General features: G+C 33.6%; 1 protein-coding gene and 1 long non-coding RNA gene across 2 annotated transcripts in view; both read left to right on the top strand.

The window, feature by feature from the left end:
- Positions 1–24,594, top strand: part of LOC139427221 (uncharacterized) — a 423,254-nt gene that overhangs the window by 119,174 nt on the left and 279,486 nt on the right. The gene's annotated exons all lie outside the window — the stretch shown is intronic.
- LOC107449500 (TGF-beta receptor type-1 babo) overlaps positions 616–24,594 on the top strand; it is a 35,234-nt gene continuing 11,255 nt past the window's right edge. The window contains exons 1-8 of the mRNA XM_071188165.1: positions 616–876; positions 3,669–3,786; positions 5,741–5,904; positions 6,352–6,594; positions 16,922–17,152; positions 20,766–20,933; positions 21,503–21,784; positions 24,406–24,536. Of these exons, the coding sequence (XP_071044266.1) occupies positions 816–876; positions 3,669–3,786; positions 5,741–5,904; positions 6,352–6,594; positions 16,922–17,152; positions 20,766–20,933; positions 21,503–21,784; positions 24,406–24,536 (1,398 nt within the window). The 5' untranslated portion in view covers positions 616–815. The remainder of the gene's footprint in view (positions 877–3,668; positions 3,787–5,740; positions 5,905–6,351; positions 6,595–16,921; positions 17,153–20,765; positions 20,934–21,502; positions 21,785–24,405; positions 24,537–24,594) is intronic.

The raw sequence follows: 24,594 nt of genomic DNA on the forward strand, positions 1-24,594 counted from the left end.
CACTTGGATCAGTCTGTGTAGGGACCGAGGGTGTGCGGTATGGGTCCTCGTTAAACTGTTCTACCGTAAAGTGCTCGACTTCGCGCGCAGGTCGTCGGGCTACCGAAGCGGGGGTGCCATCCCATCTGCAGAGGATCAAAATTGTGATGGTATGTCTTCGGATCATCCTCAGGGATGTTTCCCAGACCGTCACCAATGGCCCATTGTGCAGCTCTAGTGCGACGTAAATTAAGCACAACATTGTAAAGTAACAAAATTGTACTAAACAACTTTCTTAGCAGAAAAAAGAACTATGTTTTACCTAATTGTAAAAAATTTTATTTCTTTATTGTTAAAATTCGATTTTCTGAATTGAATTATAGTACATCCGAATGAGCGATATAATGTCGCCAATAGCCCATTGTGCAGCTCTAGTGCGACGTAAATTAACAACAACAACAACAACATCAAGTTCGTTTGGTCGATTTGAATTATTTTTTTGCAGTTCTTCGTTGCTACTTAAAAGATAAAACGCACTAATAACTGATTATACCAGTTTGAATAAAGGAACAACTAGTGCGGAGCACTGGTATTACTAGTTTTCATTTTGGTACGGTTAGTGCGGAAAACTAGGTGACCAGTGGCGATATTGAAACGCGCCTGCTGTGTGGAGGGGGGAAGAGTTTTTTTTCGTCAATACTGACAGACCGTGTAAAATAAACAATAATATGATTCGAAAACTGAAAACAGATTATTTTAAATGATTTCTAATTGTAAATGCGCCCACTTAATATATCTACGATCTTGCGTAGATTTTTTACTACTAATTTATTATAATGATCTTTTATGTCGGAATTATATTTGCTTTTTTCTTATGGGAAAATAACGGAACTCTTGGTATGTTTAGCTACGTATCAAAAATTAATACATTCTTGTAAAAAATAACAAAACTTTATCTTTAAATTTATAAGAATTATGAAATCGAATTTTTTTAGGCTGATTTGTATAAAAATTATGCTTTATAAATACATGAACATTTCCTAGATTGAAATTAGTGATATGTAATGTTATCTTCAGCAGATTTCAGCTTTGTGGGACATATTTACCCTGATTTTTTATTGGTAAAAGTTGCGATTCAAACAATCTCTTTTCTGACTACCGTGCACTGGTTATTTTTAGGTCTGAATGCTCAACTTAAAATGTGTGATTTGTTATAATTTGTTTGATAGCTTGAAGGTTAGCTTTGAAATATTCGTTCTACAATTTTTTGTTTTTAATCTAACGTTATCAACTATTTTTAATTGTAAGTTTTTATTTTAATAATTGTCTTTGAAATATTACTTCCTATTAATATACAGCCATTTGTCAGATATAAGTGCTAATTCATGTAAGTCGCATGAATGCCTTATGTTGTCAGATTTTTTGGGTATCAAAATAAACTTTTATGTGCTTCATTTACAGGAGGTGATATATAGATACCCTGTAACACTACATTATATTCCTAAACAAAACAAATTGCTTTTATGTTTAATTCAAAATCCATTTATAAGCACATCAATTAATTGTGAGGCAGTATAAATTTCAGCAGACACCACTAAATAAGTCCTACATTAATGTGAGAGTTATACCAGATTTAAACGCTAGTGTTCTTCAAAGCAAGGCTGAAGTAAAGGGATATTTTTTCTTGGAATCGCATAGCTGCCAATTTGTAAGGTTGTAAAGTAATGCTGAAGTAGAAGGAATTTCTTAAAATTACGCATCTTCAGAAAGCATAACTACTTAAATAACAAATCTTAAACATATTTTTTAATTGATGATTCATCATTGTAGGTAAAATAATTGTTTTTAAACTTTAGAAACTAAGATAGATGTAACAGTCCCTAAGAAAAATTGACATATATAAGCTTATATATATTTACTTATACATTAGACCATATAAGCTAGCTGTTTTGGTTTAGTAAAAGGTGGTGGGATTTTAATTCTCTACTTTTTATTACTTAATGGGGTCAATTCAATCATATGAGCAAATGCAGGTTAATGATCAATGGCTTTGCAATCATATGGGCAAATGTAGGTTAATGATACTGCCCTGAACATTGAGGTTTTACATACTTGCTATTGAGCTCATTAAATTTTATTAAATTAAAACTTCTAAGTAAAACTAAAATAAAATTTATCATGACTTAACCTTCATTAATATCATGGTTTGAAGAAAACCTATTCAAAATAAATATTAAAAAAAAATGATTCTTTGGATTTAAGGAAGCATTTAAAAATTTTATAAGGGTTTATGATTTCTTTATTTTTGCTGACAAGGAGAAGAGGAATATGGGCAATGCTTACGAAAGATTGTGAAATCTCGTCATTATCAGTTTTTTTTTTTAAAAAGGGGAAAACTTTTAATTTTGAAATTAAATTAAGGAAAAGAAAGTGAAACTACTTTCAATAGTTTCAGGAGTCAAGAGTTTTAAACATTAAAGGTTCTTGTTGAGCAATTTTGCTTTCTGATTTTTCCACTCATACGCCTGCTTTCTGACTCATACGCCAAATATTTGCCAAGACCACTGGATGCACCAGTAATCCATACAACTTTATTATTCGATTTTTCTGGAATATAGAGTGTTCTGAAAGTTCTTATGTTGACGATTCAGGAATTTTTTATTGAAAAAAACTTTTTTTTCTTCTTGGAACAGTTATATGTGCCACGATGGCACAGTGGTTAAGACATTAAGCTGTCATTTTTAAGAACAGAGGTACGATCCCCAATGGCAACTTGAGGCTCAGATGCAAGAAATTCGAGCATGCGAACGAGAACCTTATTGGTGAAATATATTTACCTGTGAAAAACCCATCAAAATTTTTACCTGTGAAAAACCACCATTCTCGTTTGCCTCTCCAAACTTGCTTACAAGATATTTCATATCCAATGTAAATGCCACTTAAACATGATCGCTTATTCACTCGCCCGTTTCCTTGCCAATGTCCATTGGCTCATATATGATGAAGATTTCCCCTCAATATGCGAGCAAAACTTGATTCCTTGTTTCTTTTAGACTAAACGAACAATCCTATAATATGTGGATTATGCACTGAAATTTATCCAATTCGGCTGAAATTCCCACCTGCAGAATCTGCATCACCAGAGATACTACGCAGGAAATTGTGATGCATGGTTATAGTATATTTATCTACATAAAATGAATAATATGTTAGTATTAAAAAAATACTTAAAAATTTAAATAAAAAATATTTATTAAAATGCTTGAAAATATTCATTCATTTTGTTTTACTTTGCTCAATCTACTGATAAAATAATTTATTTTCTTACATACATGTATATATTTTTTTAAAACAGTGTTTTTTCCTGTGGCATAGAATAAACAATTTGAATTTAAACTATTTGTTCTCTGTAAAAAATATAGTTCTTCCACTAGATCTCTTTCCAAATCAATTGACTGAAGGATTTTGTCCTGCTTTCTACTAGTCTTATTCATTTGATATTGAATCTGTATAGAAAAATCAGAGCCAATGGAACATGCTCAGAATTGCTTCAACTTTTGAATTGAATTTGGTTATTCAACTGCCAGTTTCTCAAAAAATCCTAAAATTTTTATGTTTAAATGCAGGCAGATTTTTTGTACTTTCATGCATTTAGTTTTGTTTAAACTTATTAAAATTTCTCTGTTTAGCATTGAAGTGCCATTGTGATATATGTGGAGAATCAGCAAACCACAGTTGTGACACTGATGGTCTCTGTTTTACGTCAACATCCTTAGGCGATAATGGAGTTATTACACATTCATATAGGTAAATGAAATTTTATACAATTTATGTTGATTATTGTTTGTTGCTGCATTATAAAATTACCAGTCTTTTGTACATTAAGAACTGATTGTTTTTTCTATTAAATTTTTAAGTGCAGTTTCAGTTCATAAACTTATTGCACTGCTTTATTTATTTTATATTCTAATTGTATAAAGCTAAATTTCGAAAGGTTTAAAATAGTGCAAAATATTTAATTTCCAGAAATAAGGAGAACTTATTTGCTTTGTTAAAAAATAAATATTACGATAGCAACTTAACTTAACTTAACTTTTTATATTATTTATTTATTTATTAAATGTATCATTTGTCGGAAATATATTCTTTCGTTTCTTTTTTGTTCAATTTTGGTGCATTGCTGAACTTAAATTGATGCATTACAATAATTTTTTGCATTGCATAAAGAATATATTCTTTCATTATATTTTATTTGTTCAATTTTGAAGGATTGCAAAATGGAAAAAAGTTTTTAAAGTTGTTACTTTTAAGGACAAAGTGGTTTATGGAGGAATTTAAGGTAGGAATATATATATATAGAGGAATTTTTTAGGGAATTTTAAATGTGAAAAGGACCGATTATTACATTTCAAGTATTTGAAAAAATATTCAATGCTAAACAATATTTTTACCTTGAACTTAGAACTACTTTGAATTGTCAAAAAATAATTAAATGCATGATAATTAACTACCAATTTTGCTAATTGTTTAGTCAGTTATAATTATAATTTCCTACCGTTTGACAAGTTCATTTTAAAATAATCATAATTTAAATATAAATGAAGTATACTTATAGAGTGAAATGTCCCATATCCGTAATCGCTGAGACTTTAGCAAGTCTGGAAAATAGATTTTTCCGGATAATAGGTCATTGAAGTTTAAAGGCAACAAAGCTTGTATGCTGGTGGGTGTTCTTTTCAAACACTATTAATATTCAGCTTCATTAATGTTCATAGTTTATATTTCTGACTGAAGTTTTTCTTTAATTTCTTGTGTTTTCAACAATTCTTTTAGTGTGCTTATTGAAGCATAGTAAATGTTAAGCAGTAAAGTATAGGAAAAGCAACAAAAAAAAGCATTTTTTTTGCAATACTTTTTATCTAACAGATTTCAATCGTAAAAAATGATTTTTTGTTTTTTAATGCAAAAATGATTTGTTTATTTTGATTGTTGAAAAGTCCCCGGAAAACAGACCTTTCTTGTAAATAGACAACCAGAAATCAGACTTGTCTATTCAGTACCATAAAATATTTTTATATGTATTACAAATGAACTCAAAACTTTTCTTTTAAAGCAATATAAAAAAATTAATGATAAAAATCAATGACAGTAATTAGTTTCTGCAATATATTGTAATTGCTTTTTGAATGTATTACTGTATAGCATTTTTATATGCACTACAAATGAACTCGAAGCTTTTTTTTCAAAGAAATATTTAAAAAAAATTAATGAATAAAAATCAATGACAGTTATTAGTGGGTGCGATGTATTGTAAATGCTTTTTGAATGTATTTGTATTGAAGAGTGATTTCTTGTTTATATCAGTATAAATTAAAAATGTTAGATTCTGGAGCTTCTTAGCCTGAAAGTCAATAATGCTGAATTTATGTAGATATATTTTTATTATATACCTAATCTTTATTTCAACCACTTAATGCAGAAATGGTATAAAACCATTGATTAAATTCTTTTCTGCAACAAGTGAATCAATTATTAAATACATATTTATATAATTTTTTACTTATACATGCATAAATTATGTTTTCTAAGCAATTCAATAGAAAATTTATTATTGTAAAAATCCTCAATGTTGTTTGATAGTCATTCAATAAAAATAATTGTGATTTTATTTTTAAAGGAAATTACTTTTTTAGAAAAAATTCATGTTTATTTTATCCTTTGTTAAAGTATTTTGTTTTTTATTTATAAATTATTACTTAAGGTGTTTTCCAAAGAAGGAATTACAGCCTCCGGAACATCCTATGGTTTGTCAACACTCAGAAAGTATAAAATCAAAGACTCTTTTTGTCATCAAGTGTTGTCAGAATTATGATTACTGCAATCGAGATTTATCTCCCACACTGGCTCCTCCAACATCAGCTGCTGGTAAGATCATTTCATTATATTAAATTTAAAACTAGTAGTTTTAATTATCTTAAGGTTATTGTTTATAACTTTCATTTAATCATATACTATTAAATTTTGTTTTTGTGTAAGATATATCAAAGCCTTGTAGAGTCAAGGCCAATACATTCGTTTAAATCATGTGATATGGGGTCTATTCCTTTTTCTCTCCCTTAGAAATTAAAACTGTTGCTGCATTATATTTTCATTAAGCATTGAACAGTTATGATCGATCATGTTTGCGAAAAATATTGTTAAAATATGTATGTTATTGGATCAATAAAATATAACTGTCGAAATTAACATTTTTACCTGCAAAGAGAAATTGATACCAGTCATGCAGTATCAAATTTTTTCCAATTCAAATTGTTAACTAAGTAAATAAATTTTTTGTTGTTGTAATTTTTATGTATTGGCAATTTATTTTAGAAAGTGGCATGCTTGATAAGGAGCCTCGATTCAATACACTGGAAGTGATTATAATAACTGCTACACCTATTTGTGCAATATGTTTATTTGCACTGATATTTTGGGCTGCATGGCAATTGCGTCAGAAGCATCGCAGGTACCAAGTTGATTGTGAAAATTCTTTAGAAAGCTGTGAACCGATGTTACCTCCTGATCATTCGATAAAAGATATGATTGACATGACCACATCTGGCTCAGGTTCAGGTATGGTTAATTGTAATTTATACATCAATATTTTTGTTAAGAGGATTTAATTATTTTATATAGAGAATTGTATTATTGCTGAGAGCTAAAATTTATATATGGAATTGCTTGCATTAATTGTAAAAATTCTGTTCATTTTCTTTTAAAAATTGTGATATAGAGAGAAATGTTTACCTTTTTTTTTTTTTTACTTTAGAGAAAAGGCTAATATCTTGAATATGAGTTGAATCTATACCCCACATTTCCTTTGTTGCGTGTTACCAACATTAAGCAAATTAACACAGGGTTCCCACAGTCCTTAAAAACTGCTTAATTTTTATTTTGGAAAATAAGGGCCCTTAAAAGTGCTTAATTTTGGTTCAAGGTTTTTAAAAGTCCTTAATTTTTTGGCATCACTACAGTTGATAGAAACAATTTTTTTTAACAAAATGAATTTCTTTTAACACTTAGAATTAGACCATGCATCGACGGTAAAGCGTTTTAGTGAGACAAAAATTAATGTGTGTAAAGGGGGGGGGGTACAGGCAAGGGGTAGAAAACATGACTTTTCATTCATATATTGGTTCTTACATTAATATATTCTGCCCTTTGCGTAGAATGATACTTTATGAGGTGAAGCATTCTAAAAGAAAAGAATAGCGTGGACAAGGGGAATACTGCACATGGAAGAGATAGTACTCTTTTTTTTGGGGGGGGGGAGGGGGCAGTTTTAAGGTACCTAATTAGATCCTTTTACACAAACCCCTAACAAACAGGAAAAGAGGTAGACCCAGGCTGAGATGGCTGGATTTATTTGAGACTGATTTCCTTACTCTAAAAGAGAAAAACTGGCGAACAAGTATCAAAAGTAGAGAGAAGTGGATTCGAAATCAAAGGAAGGCACTTGCCCACCCTGGGCTGTCTAGCCAGATATGATGATGATGAATTAGAAGACCCGCATTAACCTTCAAAATTGGCAGAATTCAAGAAATTAAGTTCTACTAGTAATGCATCTGCTTATAGGGATTAAGTAAAACGCTAAGAAAAGAAGTATCAGAGAAAAAAAGATTGAACTAGAATCCATAACAAAAACTATTTCCTAAAATCTCTGATTAAATAAATTTGTATAATATTTCAATGTGTAATAAGTAACTGTAAATTTATAGAAAGCATAACATTTTTTAAAATTCATGATTGTACTAAAAATTAAGCAGATTTGTAAGAAACAGGATTTGAAAAATCCCATCCCACCTTGGTTTTTCTTCAAGAACCTAGGGTTTATTGGTAAAAACCAAGTATTTTTTCAAAAATACTTAATTTTTTTTCCTGGGACTAAATAAGAAAGCACGATTTGCTTTTAACAAGAAAGTTAAATGTTTGATAACTATTCATAATTTGTTTTGTTGCAATGTAAAATTTTTTTTTAAAGTTTAAGATTGTTACGCTATTATTTTTATTTCTTAAGGATAAACAGATTTGCCTGGTAATTCTTTGGCGAGCCTGTTGTATCAGTGCTTAGACTTAGACTTAGAGGTTGGGCAGCTCTGACGAGCAGGGCACATCTACCAGAGGTCTATTGTACCCAAACCCTAAAATTGTGATTAGCATGAAAGCCCTATGGCTGAAATAAAATTCAGCAAGCACCTTACAGGAACATCTTGCAGTTCCCAGGCATTGACAATATGCTGTCCTAAATGCTCAAATCTTTGAGCAGAATAGACCTCACAATCACAGAGTATGTGTCGTGATGTCTCTTCTTCTAGATGACATCCCCGACAAAGAGAATTTGATTCAATTCCCATAATGTTTAGGTGTCTTCTGAGGATACAGTGACCAGTAAGAAGACCAATGATCTTCCTTATACTGTTTCTGTTAAGCTTTAAGAGCTCCTTTTGACGTACACTAGGACAGTCTCGATTCAGCTCCTTAGCTTGTCTTTGACCGTCAGCAGCGCGCCACTGCTCATGGGCGATCTTGCCGTAGAGCTTGAATATGGTTGCCCTAAATGAGGAGGGAGAAATTCCCAGCGCAGGTTCAGGGCCCCAGAAAATTGCATTAGAGCCAGCCCGTGCTGCTTCGTCAGCTAGCTCATTTCCACCGATACCCATATGTCCTGGTACCCAATGCAGGGATACCTTGTTATGAGTGGACAGGTCACAGAGGACCGAGAAGCATTCCCACACTAACAAAGAGGTGAATTTACACCTTGACAGTGATAGGAGAGCAGCCTGACTGTCAGAACAGATGCGGATAGTCGTATTTTGATATCCTTTGTCTATGCATAACTTGCAGCACAAGATAATGGCATAGACCTCAGCCTGAAAAACGGTGGCATAATTTCCCAGGGGAAAGTGAAGTTTGGTACCATCATTGGAGCAGTAAATTCCTGCTCCTGATTTGGCACCAATCTTTGACCCATCAGTGTACCATATCAGGCATTTGCCTTTAAGCCACCGAGGAGAATTGAACCATTCATCTCTAGTAGGAAAATGGATCTTGAAGGGCTTGTGAAAAGCATATCTTAGTGACATATAATCACTAGGCATAATAAAAGAGGATAAATCCTTCACTTGTGAAACAAGATGTCCCCATGACAAGTGTTTGGAATTCTCTTTCCATAGGCCAAGGTACATAAGACGCTTTACGCCTGTCTGAGCTTCAACTTCAATGCGTAAGTTCAATGGAAGAAGCCCAAGTAAGCTCTCTAGAGCAGCTGTAGGAGTGGTCCTGAGACAGCCTGACAGGGCTACACAGACCATTCTTTGTAGTCTGTTAAGATTAGACCTTGCAGAGCTCAATCTAGTCCTTGACCACCAGACGATTGCGCCATAAGTGATGATAGGACTAATAATCATTGAGTATATCCAGTAGACTATTTTGGGGGACAGTCCCCATGTTCTACCAATAGCATTTCTACAAGACCAGAAAATTTTTCTGGCCCTGTTGGTGCAGTATTCAAGTTGAAGACCCCAATTTAGTTTGGAGTCAAAATAAACCCCGAGAAACTTGACTTTCTCCGTGAGTTCCAATTTATGGTCCAGGTAGTATACATTACCTAGATCAAGTTGCCTTTTCCGTGTAAAGGCTACATAACTTATCTTGAATGGATTGACAGATAAGCCTGATTTAAAACACCACCTAGCTACTTCTAGGAGTGCATTATTCATGATATCAGAGACAGTTTTTCCATGTTTGCCTCTGACAACAATAACACCGTCATCAGCGTACCCGATACAGGGAATGCCAAGAGCAGTTAACCGAACTAACAGGGAGTCCATTACCATACACCATAGGATAGGGGACAAAACCCCTTGGATCGTCGGCACTGAACGATCTTGGAAGAGAACTACCATTTTTTCTATACGCATCTTGCTCCTGTCTCAACTTCCTCTCAGCCGTCAGATCTGGATGGAGTCTATCTAAGACGGTCCTTAGCTTCCTCCCCATCAACAGTTCCGCAGGACTAGCACCTGTTGTGGTGGTGGGAGTACAATGTTGTTGAAGAAGGAACTTGGCAAGCCTCTTCCTCCAATTTCCCTTCACAATGCGCCTTAGGGCATCTTTGACGGTCTGGACTGTTCTTTCAGCCTGACCATTTCCGGACGGACGTCTTGGTGCGATCATGACCCTTCGGACGAGATTCCTCTCTAAGAAAANTAATGCCATCGCAGAAAGTCTGCCATGAGCGACGTTTAGATGCTCTGATCGCCTTGTTATAAGCAGTTAGAGCGTTTCTGTAGGACTGCCATTCACCAGATTTCTTTGCTCTGTTAAATAACTTCCTACATTTCTTACGTAATTTACTAAGCTCAGAAGACCACCAAGGAACTCTCCTTGGGGAGCTAGTAGACGTAACCTGACAAGAAATATGATATGAATCGAGTATGATCTGTTGCACTTGGTCAACAGTCCACTCCACATCATTAACATTATTGTACTTACCAGAGAAGCTCCCCATCTTCCTCTCCAGAGCTGCTCTAAAGGAACCCCAATCAGCTGTTCTGGGGTTCCTCCTTACGACCTTCAGTCCTGAGAGGCCTTTAATAGAGAAAGTAATTAGTTGGTGATCTGAGGCAGTGACTGCCCCAGATACCTTCCAATCATTAATGTAATCTACTGAATTAGAGTTACATAAAGTAAGGTCAATGACTTCCCTTCTGTTATATGTAACAAAGGTAGGTTCATTGCCTTTATTAAGGACATACAAATTAAAATGTAAAATGTGTTCCTTGAGTACATCCCCCCACTGGTTACAATCACTGCTACCCCACACTGTGTGGTGAGCATTTGCATCACAGCCAAAGATGAATCTACAGCTTGAACTACAGTGGGCAATTAGGGCCCTAGTAATGTCAGCTAATGGATTCTTCTCCTCATAGGGGAGATAGGCTGAAACTATGACAAAATCAGAGATTGACTTATTATCATAGAATTTTAGCTTTACTGCAACTAAATCCCTGTTAAGAAATTTTACAAGATTAAGGGCATTTAGATTAGACCTAGCCATTATGCAGGTCCTGGGAAGATCACAATGGGTATCATAAAAGATATTAAAACCTTTAACATTGAGACCCATTATTCTGCCCTTGCGGGTCCAAGGCTCTTGTATAAGAGCAATATCTAGTTCTCCATCATTCAACCTTTTGGCCATAAGGCTTGAGGCAGCAATGCTATGATGGAGATTGATTTGACCAACCTTGATTGTAGCCATTGGTTAGCAGTATGAATGAAACCAGAATGGCTCCTACCTATCCTGGTTATTTTTGGAAGAAAGATCTTCCTTTATCAGCTCCATTGCTTCATCAATACCAAGCATGGAAACTGGTGAGTCGGGTTGTAATGTTACGTCTGACCCCGAGTCCAACCCAAGCTCTGAAAAATCAAGAGCCCCAATTCAGTACCGTCTTTACGCATGGGCACACCCGGGCAGTGCCCAGGGGCCCCAGGCACTCAGGGGGCCCTTGAGAATCTTACTTTTTATAAATTGTATTAAAAAAAAAGCTAAGAATAAATAACTTTGCATTATATAATTTTTAAAATAAATCCCAAATAGCAAAATATGGTTTATTTTCACTCAGCAGAAACTTTTTAATGTAAACCTAAAAAGGTTGGTTATGCGGCTTACGTGTAAATCTTCTAACCTTAAAACGAGATCAGTGGCCATCTGCTCTATTCTACGCACATTACCCTCATCCAAAACCTCGGATAACAACCTTCTATATAAAAACCTTAAATCGAGGTTGACTTAGAGTTTTCAAGCTTGAAAAAAATCCTTTAATAAAGCTAGTCTCAAAGTGAAAATACTCTTAAACCTAGGTCATTGTAAGGTTTCTTTTCTGCATGCTCAGCTAAAATCCACCTTGCTTGTCATGAAATTCTAATGAGCAATGCAGTTTGATCTTATCGTTAGTGTGTGACGTCAGCTAAGCCGTCATTATGGACCTAAGTGACCTTATTTAAAAAAAAAGTCTTAAAAAATAATTTGTAATCCTTTTAGGATGAAAGGTTTAAAAACTGCAATATTTTTGTCCTAAAGCTTTTTAGTACAAACACTTTCGTTCGACAATAAGAAGAAAATTCTGACAGAAGGTAGCCGTAAGGTTGCATGCTTTTTGGGATATATACTAGTGTAAAAAGTGCGCTTTTTTTTTTCTCTAAGAATAGTGATTGATTACCATGCAAACACCAATAGTTTGAATAGTTTGTCACTAGGAAAAATAAAAAGTCAGCCGAAATCTATTTTTCTTCGTTAAAATGAAGTTTTTAGGTGCTCAACTCCTTAAGCGATAATGTCTCTTAATATGCTTGAGAACACCGAAGTCAAGCATTACTGGCTACGGTCAGTGTGAGGGTGGGTAACCACTTGGATCAGTCTGCGTAGGGACCGAAGATGTGCGGTATGGGTCCTCGTTAAACTGTTCTACCGTAAAGTGCTCGACTTCGCGTAGGTCATTGGGCTACCGAAGCGGGGATGCCATACCCTCATCAGAGGATCAAAATTGGGATGGCATGTCTTCGGATCATCCTCAGGGATGTTTCCCAGACCGTCGCCAATAGCCCGTTGTGCAGCTCCAGTGTGACGTAAATGAACTACAACAACAACAACTAAATCTGGTTGACAACTAACTCTGTTTAGTATTCATAGTTAATTAAAGTAATAATTGAAAGTGTTTGGAATCATACGACAGCAACTTTTAAACTGGTTATGTCTGATGTGCATTGAAAGATGTTTAAATATTGATATTATAATAACTGACTTTTTAATAGTTTGACGAAACAATTCATACGTTTTGAATTTTTTAAATTGCTATACCCTAGCCGCAATGGCTCAGGTGATAGAGTGTTCGCCTTCCAATGAGGTGAACCGGGTTCGAATTCAAGGATGGCTGGTCGATACGAGTCTGCATCCGGCTTGCACAGACCACAGGGCTGACGTGAAATATCCTCAGTGGCAGACGGATCGTGGGTTAGAGTCCCTTTGCCGTCAGACTAACCGTGGGAGGCTCTCGTGGTCTTCATCTCCATGTAATGTAAATACGGGTTAGTTCCACTGAAAAAGTACTCGACGAATGCAAAATTTCTCCCGATACTTGATACAAGAGCTTCTTTGTTTTCTATATTGAGTTCAAAAGTAAAAGGCTACAGACTTGAACATTAGAAGTCGTAAACCCAAAAATTGGGTCGGTTGTTCAATGACGGTTATAATAAAAAGGAAATAACTGTTTAACCCTTGGCCGGGATAGCCTGGTTTGTAGGGCACTGAGCCCATGTACGTGGGTTTGATCTCTGCCAGCGAAAACTCCCCGTGTAGTAAATGGTGACTGATGCACGTTAAGTCTGTCGAGTCACAAAGTCCTCCATGTTCCCATAACAAGTCATACCTCTGGGGGTACTGATCCAGGAGTTTCCTTGTCTTCTGGATTGGTTCAAAATTACAAGGCTGCGGAATTGAACATTGGTAGACGTAAACCCATGAAATTGGGTCGGCTGTTCAACGACGGTTATAAAATAAAATANATCAAGTTCTCCATCATTCAACCTTTTGGCCATAAGGCTTGAGGCAGCAATGCTATGATGGAGATTGATTTGACCAACCTTGATTGTAGCCATTGGTTAGCAGTATGAATGAAACCAGAATGGCTCCTATCCTGGTTATTTTTTGGAAGAAAGATCTTCCTTTATCAGCTCCATTGCTTCATCAATACCAAGCATGGAAACTGGTGAGTCAGGTTGTAATGTTACGTCTGACCCAGAGTCCAACCCAAGCTCTGAAAAATCAAGAGCCCCAATTGAACTTACCTTGGAATCAGGGGAATTTGCCGGCCAAGGTTCCTCCTCCTGTTCCATGTCCTCTTGGACATCAGGTTCTACAGGGAGGTCCGATGTTGTTGGAGCCTCAACTGCTTTTTTCCTGTTAGGATCGTGGATAATTTTAAAAACTCCACGATCCACTCCAGTCAGTGCGCAAAAGTTAGCCCTTGCAATTGCTTCAGCGTCTTCAGGCTCCACCTCAAAGATCCATCTAGAGGTGCCAGGTCCCACAGCACTTTGCAGAACCCTCCACCCCATCGACTTCAACCCTGGGTTTAGTCTCTGAAGACGCCATAAAAAGGTGCTCTGTTCAGAGAATTGCTCCTTAGTTTTAAAGGCAACCTTCACGGACTTGGGAAGCTCGTTTGCCCCTATGACCTTGAGCTTAAGGTTACCCAAGGCTTTGTTGTTAAAGTGGTCTTTGATCCACCCAACAGTAAAATCATTGCATTGAATTACCAGCGCTCCTCTTTGGAGGTGGTTCCTATAAATCTCGGGCAGTCTTTCGCCACCAGGAGTGGCGTCAGTCCGCTCCAAGATTTCCTTCAAGATGTTATTTGAGTTTTCCAGAGAAAGCTTGTCCGGAGGAAAATCCTCCAGGACTATAGCAATCTTGGTAGACCCAGTTGCACAGGCAAAAGAGACCCCAGATTGGAGGCCCCCGGTTGGATCCCCCTCTCCAGCTCGGCTATCCCCACTAGGGGGAACCACTCCGCTGGATTGAGCTTTCCTCCCAGGAACAACATCCTCCCTGGGCTTCTTTCCGGTTTGGGTTGGCGCATTGGGAGAGGGTGTTGCATCAGAAGACCTAGGTCTCTTAGCTCCTCCACTCGCCGCAATGGCCCTCATTTTCCTTAACTTCTTCTTTCGGCTCTTGGACAGTCCAATGGTACCAGACACACTGTCTCCCTCTCTCTGGTGACCAGAGACTCCTACAGAGGAAGGGCCTGAACCTTTGGACGCCTCACCAGCATCCGAAGCAGACTGCAAAGCAGCGGTATTAGCACTGGGCTCACCCGAGGGCTTACCATATGCTACTGGAGACTGTATAAGACTTTTCGAACAGGAACCTCTGACTAATTCCTGAACGCATCCCTTGTTAACCGGCGCGATGGATGATGCCGTATCCAAGGATTTTCGTTCACTCTTCATGATGTTTGCCTGCCATTCAGTTACCCAGTGAGGGGTATCCAGGGGGCACCACGTGGAGGCGGCAGGCATTACCCCCCTGTATCAGTGCTTATAAAATAAAAAATATAAAAAGTGCAATAAAAATATAAAAGTGCAATAAATAAATAAATAAAAAAATTTTTATTATAATGTATCAGTGCTTACATTATAATAATTTTTTTTTATTTTTTATTTATTGATTTTTTTGGAAGGTAAATAATTTGCACTGTCAGTGGTGGCATATGTATATTCAATGATAAACAATCACACTATTTTTTGAAATCCTTAATTTTTCAAAAAACTCTTTAATTTCTTCAAAAAAAGTCCTTAAAAGTGCTTAATTTTTGCTCTGTTGAAAGAGTGGGACACCATCCCAAAATGTCAACTTTCGATATCATGTTAGCTTTTGAAAGACATTACCTCTTCTAAACCATCAAAAATGCCTTTCAGGTTTTGTTACATAGTAGAATTATATGACTAAATATGAAAAAAATAAATAAATAAAACTCAGAAATTGAAATAATTTCAAATTATGAAAAATCATTATAAATTGATTGATTCATTGAACTAGAAAATTCATTTGAAAAATTATGTAATTGAAAGTACAGTTTTGTACTGTAGTACATTATATAATTGTACTACAGTTTTACCATGTGGTATCGTTGTGGTTTGTGATATCTAATTATCAATATTTTTAAGCTAATTTTAAATGTTCTTGTGGATAACATTGCTATGTCAGTAATACTCCCCCTCTTTTTTTCCCTAACTTTATTATTAGGCATTGTTATAAAAGCAGACCAACAAAACAAAGTGATAAAATTTTTTTCTTCTATTTGTATTGCAGAGAAATATATTATCATTTTATTACTTTAATATTACAGAATAAAATCTAAGAAATGCACTAAACAAAGACATGTTTTACTGCTTGAATCATGCACAAAGTTGCGTTTTACTTAATAATGAAAGAAATTGCTAAATAATGGTGTGGACTATGGGTATCGACCCTGCTCAATACACCTTCTTTTACATTTGTTTTGCTTTCAAAATAGTTTGTCTCCCTCTCACATAGTGGATTGCTTTCTGAAAGGGATTCAAAGAAAAGAACTGTTCTGATAATAGATTCTGTTTAGAGATTCTTTACTCAATAAGAAAGAATACTTAACTTCCTTACTCAAATAAAAATTAGTTTTAAAGTAATTTTTTTGATTAAATCTCAGATAATCAAATTAATGATTTACAAAAACTTTAAAAACAAACATTGCTTGCAATTCCTAGGGGGGAGGGGGTTTAAACCCTGAAAACCCTATCCATGGTGCCACTGCATATGGGACACTATGGAAACGCTTTTGTCCGCAGCCCCCAGCAACAATTCCGCAGTTGCAATTCACACTACGACAGGAATGGGCAGCAATTCCCGAAGAGCTTCTTAACAACATGGTCAGAGGATGTTAATCCTGCATAGCTGTCAGAGGTGATCATATACATACTAAAGACTGGAATTTCTTTGCCAATCTTGTGTAACATTAACGTTTTGGTCGATTGTACAATTGTGTTTTAAGCCTATATTTCAATAGAGTTCCTCACTGTTCCTGTTGATTACATTTTATTTGCAAGTTGTTTACTTTCCCATATTCTTACATTTTGAGGATCCTTTGGTATGATTTTTATCGATTTTCAACACTGCTGTTCAAACTTACATTCGAAAAACCACTATGTCTTTAATTTTTGTACACTAGTGTATTTATGTGTATCATTTTTTTTGCTAATATTTTATTAAAATCTTTGTTTTTAAATGTGTGCAAAATTATTTTTATATTTACTGGGGTGAAAAATTCTAACTAAATATATTTTTTTATTTAAATATTAGGGCTTCCCCTTTTAGTCCAGAGGAGTATAGCAAGACAGATACAGTTAGTTGAAATAATAGGAAAAGGAAGATTTGGAGAAGTTTGGAGGGGACGTTGGAGAGGCCAACCTGTAGCAGTAAAGATATTTTCATCTAGAGATGAACGTTCTTGGTTTAGAGAAGTTGAAATATATCAAACAGTTATGCTAAGACATAGCAATATATTAGGATTCATTGCTGCTGATAACAAAGGTGTGTATTTCCTAGAGCTTTTTTTTAAACTCAGTTAACATAATATTTTTTATTGTAATACACAAGAAGTATTTCACCTATGTGTGTGGCGCAGCTTATCCTCTCTGGACCTTGCGCCATTAAAACTTACATTCAATTCAATTCACTTATGTGTGAACCCCTTAAATTGTGCACAAGATGCTGAAAACTTTCTAATTTAAATTGTCCACATTTTTGACAAAGTACCTTCATTTACGAGAGAAACTTGCATTCACGTTTTTTTTTCTCCTCCAATTCTAATATTTCTTCTAGCTCACTAACCCTCTCTTTGCGATGTTAAGTTTTATCAACAAACTTTAAAGTTTATAAAAGCTACTCAAAATTTTGATCCAGAACAAGTGGCCAATATAAATATTGATGAAGGCCATGTTTTCAAAGATATTCAAGAAATTAGTGGTCTATCTAGAAAACTTGAATATGTTTCTTAACAAAAAAAAATTTAAAAAATGATCGATTCTCGACTTAATCAGATTCTGGAATTCAGAAACAGTCTCAGAAAGATTTTTACAGGATGGCCAACCACCTTGAAAACCTAGAATTATCAGGGAATTTTTTTATACTGGAAAAATCGGGGAATTTTAAAGAAAACTAGAAATATTTTTCTTAGATTTTTTTTAATTTTACTAATTTAAATTATTTACTAATTTTCTTAATTTAAATTATTTTACCATCCGCTATACCGATTTTTTTTTTAGGTTACGATATTTGCTTCTGTTTTTAAAAGTAGGTTTTTTTTCTTCTAGTCTTTGGGCTGAATCCATTTATGGTTTGTACCGATGCTTTGGTGATAATTTTTTTTCTATTTTGGCAAAATAATTCAAAATGTTTTCCAATGAAATCTGAGAATTATTTTTCCTCAACCAAGTCAACCAATCACACATTTTCTTACCATCTCTATCAGCAATGTTTGTCAACAAATAGTTACAATTGTTGCATTAATGCTAATTTTATTTTAAACTTTTATAACATACCGTCGTTCGGGGCTACTTTGTGCAAATTCGAAGTCGGCATTTTTCAAGTGCTGCTATTCAGTATTATGTTTATTTCACGTTAAAAATGTGTGGAATTTGAAGATAGAAGTCTCTTCTATTACTACAAACATTTTTTCGAATTATAAAACAATCTCAGAGTGTGTTTCGTTCATCCAATGTCAACAACTTTCCGAGGACGTCGGATGTCGAAAAGTGTGCGTGGAAACTTTAGCTGTGAAATGCAAAGACGTTGATAAAACAATTGTCGTAAGTGCAAAATTTTTTATTTGTACATTAATAAACAATTATATCATGTTAGCGTTAAAAAAAAATTTAAAATTAATAACAAATAAACGGAAAATGAAAAAATAATGCACTGTGGGTCTACTTTGTGCAAAGTTTCATTCGTTTTTTTTTTTTCGACAGAAAAATTGTCAGACGTTATAAAAAAAATACCTCAAACGAGAAATTACCTTGATTACACTTTAGAAAAGTTGCTGCAATGTTTGCAAGCAGTTGCTGGTGGTATGTCGATTGCAGAAGCTTCTCGGAAGTACAAAATCCACAGAAATACTATCTCTAATAAAATTCACAAGAAACACGTGACACGTGCTGGTAAATTATTATTTTTCTTCCAAAGAATTAATCAAACGATTTAACACATAAAAATATATTTTATAGGACATCAGGTGATTTTGACAGAAACTGAAGAGCAAGTTCTGTCGTGTTCATTCAAGCATGTTATGTTCAAATTTATCAATATTATAAATGTTAATGAATATGTAATAACTATTATTTTTGAAATATCATCCGTTTCAATGTTAAAAAAAGTATATGGTTTCCTTTTGCTTAAACTCAAATTTTTTGAAATAAACATTCTTTTTAAGAAAAAAATCTTCAAAATAAATGTTTTTTTTAACGCTGAAAATTATTTTCAAACTAATATCTTTACATATCTTGATGTTTTTGTCTTTAAAAATGTCAACAATTAACTTTTTTAACAATTTTATATCAATATTTTACTAAAAACATGATTATTAAACTGAATTCCTATTGCTGCACAAAGTAGCCCCATTTGGGGGCTACTTTGTGCAAGGTATGTTTTGACTTATTATTCGTAAATATTACATACAAATAATGCCAATATTGATCAAATTCACTCGTCTGAGTCCAGTTATGAATATAATATCGATAAATTTTACTAAAGTTTGAATTAACATAGTTTTTTTACATGTCAAAGTTCAAAAACTGCGAAATCCTGCACAAAGTAGCCCCGAATGACGGTATTTTAATTGAAAAAAGGTTTTTTTTAAGAACCAACTATATGTAAACATTTAATTTTACATTTTTGTTGGTGGATATTTGATTTTTGATTCAAAATTCGACTTGTATAGTAATCACAATAACGAATATATATATGCATGAAAATATCTTCTAATACTACCATAACTCAGCTCCCTAGCTTTTAAAATAGCTATTCAACTTATAATATATTCCATTTTGCTCCTATGTTTGTCATCTGATGCATAATATAATTACATATTTTACTTATATTATTTTTATTGAAAAGTTAATAAAATAATTAATAAAATAAATTAAATGCATTTATTTTATATTTGAAAAATTATATTAAAAGGTCAATAAAGACCAAATTTTTTACTGCTCTGACTTTGATGCTTTTTCGATTGCGATATTATTATAGAGAAGTTATTGTAAAATTGAAGAGGGATATTTTTATGATATGTAAAGTAATTTTGGCGGTTATAGTTTTCCTACTATACCAAGAAACATTAACTAATTGTAAAAGAATCATTAACAGAGTGTTAATGATATTAAAAAATACAGAAATTAGAAATTTTAGTTACAGATTAAATTAGTTTTATTGCATATCCGATGTTGCTAATATTGTCTATGATAGTCATTAGTCATCATTAGAATGAACAGCAAAAAAGCAAACAGGAATGAAACATTTGTTACCTTCAAAAAAACTATTAAATTTTTAAATCCATTAACGCTAAGCAAAATACTGTAGGTAGCTTTTTGTTTTTGAAAGATCAGGCTGTATTAGAAATTAAATCTTAGTCCTTATTGAGCCAAAAGAAAAAAAAGAGATGAGTTCAAAAATCAATAAAGTGTTTCTGAATGAGCATTCTCTTGTCAGTAAGAAGACAAAAGCAGCAAGAAATAATAAATTTAGAAAAAAAAGTCTTTATTTTCTACATTTTTGTGATTAAGAAATATTTATACAATGCAAAAAAAAAATAGCTTGGGTTAAAAATATATATATATCTATACTACAGGGGCTTATTACTGTTCAGAATATTGTTGCATTAAAGATAGATTAATCTTAGATTGTATATAAATTCTCCCAAATCCCAAAATTTTATTATTGTAGAGGATATTATAGTATTCAATATTGTTAAAATCCAGAATTGATTGTCAAACATTTGTGGCATTGCAATATTCATAATTGAAGAAGTACAATATAATTTGTATTGTAACGTTTTAAAAAGTTATTGAAAGCTGTGCAAAGTTATTGAAATGTTATTGAAACCTTTAAAAGGAAATATTATGATTATATAATTTTCAAATTTGTGTTGTAGATAATGGCACTTGGACCCAATTATGGTTAATAACTGATTATCATGAAAATGGGTCTCTGTATGATTACCTCAATAAAACTACTGTGGATACTGCAGGAATGTGCAAAATGGCTTATTCCATTGCAAATGGATTGGCACATCTACATATGGAAATTCTTGGTACTCAAGGTAAATGAAAGATTTCTGTTAAATTTATTTATACGTTTGTTCATTTTATTAACTTTATTCACCTGTTCAGCATTATTTAAATTATGATAAAGCAAAGATTTTGCACAATACTTTCTGCTATAGAATTTTCTGTGTCCCTATATCTTAAACTCAAACTTGTCAATGATCACATTAAAGAATTGGATTTTTAAAAATTCTGCGGAATTCCAAAGCAATTACCGCAGAAAAAGTGATTGAGAAACAGCATAGATTTTAGTAGAATCTGTGCAAATAGAGTATGTGACCAAGTGATAAGTCTAATACGCAATTCAAAATTTTTTTTGTTTATCAGGAAACATTTTTTCATTGTGTTCAGAAGCTCCTGCAATTCAAATTTTTTTGTTTTTTTGTTTATCAGGAAACATTTTTTCATTGTGTTCAGAAGCTCCTGCAGGCACGCATTTCACAGTTGTAGGGCTGCAGGTTGAGCACTCCCACCCTAAATAAAATAAAATGTTATAATTTTAATAACTCTCTTATAATTTATCACTTTTTGTGCTTCAATAGTTTGTTTATTTTTTACATTACAGGAAAGCCAGCCATTGCTCATCGTGACCTGAAAAGTAAAAATATACTTGTAAAAAATAAAGGTTCTTGTGCTATTGCGGATTTAGGCTTAGCAGTAAGATTTGATTCCGTCTCAAACTCTGTTGACATTCCACCGAATCCGAGAGTTGGTACAAAGCGCTATTTAGCTCCAGAGGTATTAGATGAAACAATAAATACAAACCATTTTGATTCCTTTAAAAGAGCTGATATTTATGCATTTGGTTTAGTACTTTGGGAAATTGGACGTCGCTGTGATATTGGAGGTAAGCAAATTGAGCTAAATTGATTTTTATACTATGATTGAAATGCTTGCATTGACTAAATTTAATTGTAAAAATTTTATTGCTTTTAATTGTAAAAATTTTATTGCTTTTAATTGTTAAAATTTTAAGTTTTTTTGTAATTATATTTTAACCATGCGGAAAATTTTAAAATATTTTTTGTCTCGCCATTTTGATTCCAGTAAGGAATAGTTTATAACTAGAAAGTAAATAAATCCATCATTTTTTTTTTCATTCTGAACCAAATGATAAAGATTATATATAGAGAGATTTTTTTTGTTTTAAATTTTATTTGTAAAGAAAAAAAATATATGTTTATATATAATGGTAAATTATGAACAGTAAACTTTACTTCCATTTAATGTTTTGAATTAATTAAAAATAGCACCCTAAAAATGAGAAAACACTAGACAGTGCAACCTCGAAAATCCGGACTGCTGGGGGGTTTGGAAGGTCCGGATTTCCGGATTTTAGATACCTTACTTGAATTGATAGAATTATCGAAGTTTCGAATTCGCTAGGCCGATTTCGCGATTAATCACGTGTGTGTAGACCTCCGACGTCAATTTTAACATAAATATACTCTTTAAATAATAAATAAAAGACATTAAAAATCAAACTTTCGTCATTTTCCCCCGCAATCGATCGTTTAGATAACATAACATTAGCAATTAAAACTAAAAATATAGGCTTAAAACGCGAGCTGAATTTCAACTTATAACCGAAACAGATGCTTCTAGACTAGACTGCACCAGCTGATACTAATCCTTTTTTTGTTGGGGGATGAAAGAACTTGTCCCCGCTTCCTAAGCTTCAAGGTTAAGAAAGAACCAGTTTTCTTTCATCACAAGGGGGAAAAACAAGGAGATGGAAGAAATCCTCCTTCTAAGGTGATTCCCCTTCAGGAGGAGGGGGATTCCCCTTTATATTCTTTGTTATCCATACAGAGCTGATAAGAATGACTGGAATTCTCTTATCAGCTATGAGCTGTCATTCACACCCCACCTCTACCTCTTCATCTACTTCTTCATTGTTGGAGAATAGTTGTGGTTTTGCATTAAAATTTTTATTTTAAGCGATTTTTTTAAAATTTTTTCTTTTGAAAATTTTTTCTGAGGAACTGGACGTATGAGTCCGGATTTTAGAGATTTCCGGATTTCAGAAGTCCGGATTTTCGAGGTCGTACTGTATTGAAATAGATTAAAGACTCTACAATATAATAATGTAAAATTTTATTCAATTGAAACAAATTGGAGTATAGTAATTTATGCTCTTATACTGGGTTCTTTATTTTCCACAATGTTTGCCTTCAAGATAATCTTTTTCTTTTTTTTTGAAATGCAGAAAACCTCATTCACAATAATATACATTTGATATCTTGTGAAATTTATCACCTTCTCCATAACTTGATGGTATTTCTTTTTAGTCATCACAATCGAGCTGCTGGCTTGTTTTATATCCGTCGTTGAACAGCCGACCCAATTTTTGGGTATACGACTACTAAAATTCAACTTCGTAGCCTTGTAATTTTGAACCAAGGCAAGGAAACTCCTTAATCAGTACCCCCAGAGGTATTGATTTGTTATGGGAATATGCAGGACTTAGCGACTCGACAGATTTAACTTGCATCAATCACCATTTACTACATGGGGAGTCTGCGGCCGGCGGGGATCGAACCCACGAACTCTTGGACATGGGCCGAGCGCCCTACCGGCCAGACTGTCCCATGCCTTCTGCTATCTTGTTTTTCATCAAGGTATCTTTTTGGAAGGCTGAAGCAAGATTTTGATTACTGTCTCTTCAAAAATGTTACTGCTGCTGTATCCTTACCGCCCAAGTCTGCGTGATGATGTCTTTTAGACTAAATATCCAGTAGTAGAAGAAGCACCTTCTCTTTTGGGGTGTAGCTCCTGTGAAAACATTTTTTTCTTGCTCTATCGAAGATTTGCACTTCTTCTCTTTTGTGTGCAAGATACTAATCTCCTTCATAACTTTTAAGTGCGAAATCGATAACCAGTTCGTCTCATACTTACATACTTACTCATCTACAGCTCTTGTTTTGTTCAGTAAAAATTCAATACGCAAAGCTTTTTAACAGGCTTTCTCCAGTTTTTCTTTTCGAGAAGTATTTCTTCTATCTTCATCAGAATTGTCCATAGAGGTTGTTTTTTTCTCTTTTTTGTATACATTTTTATGATGAAATTTTCTTTTTAAGAGTTTTTTTTAAGACAATATTGTTTTTTTGGGTTATTGTTTTGGTCACAACAGAAAAATGTACTCTATATGATGTGCCTAGTCTATGAAAGTTATTATGCTTTTACTAAATGAATTATACCTAATGAAATTAAAAATTTAGTAATTAAATTTTCCCTAAATAAGCAGAAAATATCATAGTACATTTCAATGATTATTTTTAATTACATAATGGCATGTTTATGTTTTTTAAAAGTATCTTAAAAATTAGAACTTATTTCAACATATTTTTAGACTCATTAGAGTGATATAACTGTTTTGCAAAAGACAATATAAAATAATTCGGTATGACTTTTACTATTTTCACTACACTTACTGTACTTATTAACTTATTATTTCTTTTTATTTAGGTATACATGATGAGTATCAGCTACCCTACTATGATATGGTACCATCTGATCCTAGCATTGATGAAATGAGGAAAATTGTATGCTATGACAAATTAAGACCACCAATACCAAATAGATGGATGTCATGTGAGGTAAACCTTTTTAAGCACCACAATAAAATTATGTACAATACAATTGCATGGATATCCT

This window comes from Parasteatoda tepidariorum, chromosome X2, assembly GCF_043381705.1.
Source record: "Parasteatoda tepidariorum isolate YZ-2023 chromosome X2, CAS_Ptep_4.0, whole genome shotgun sequence".
Taxonomy (NCBI): Eukaryota; Metazoa; Arthropoda; class Arachnida; order Araneae; family Theridiidae; genus Parasteatoda; species Parasteatoda tepidariorum.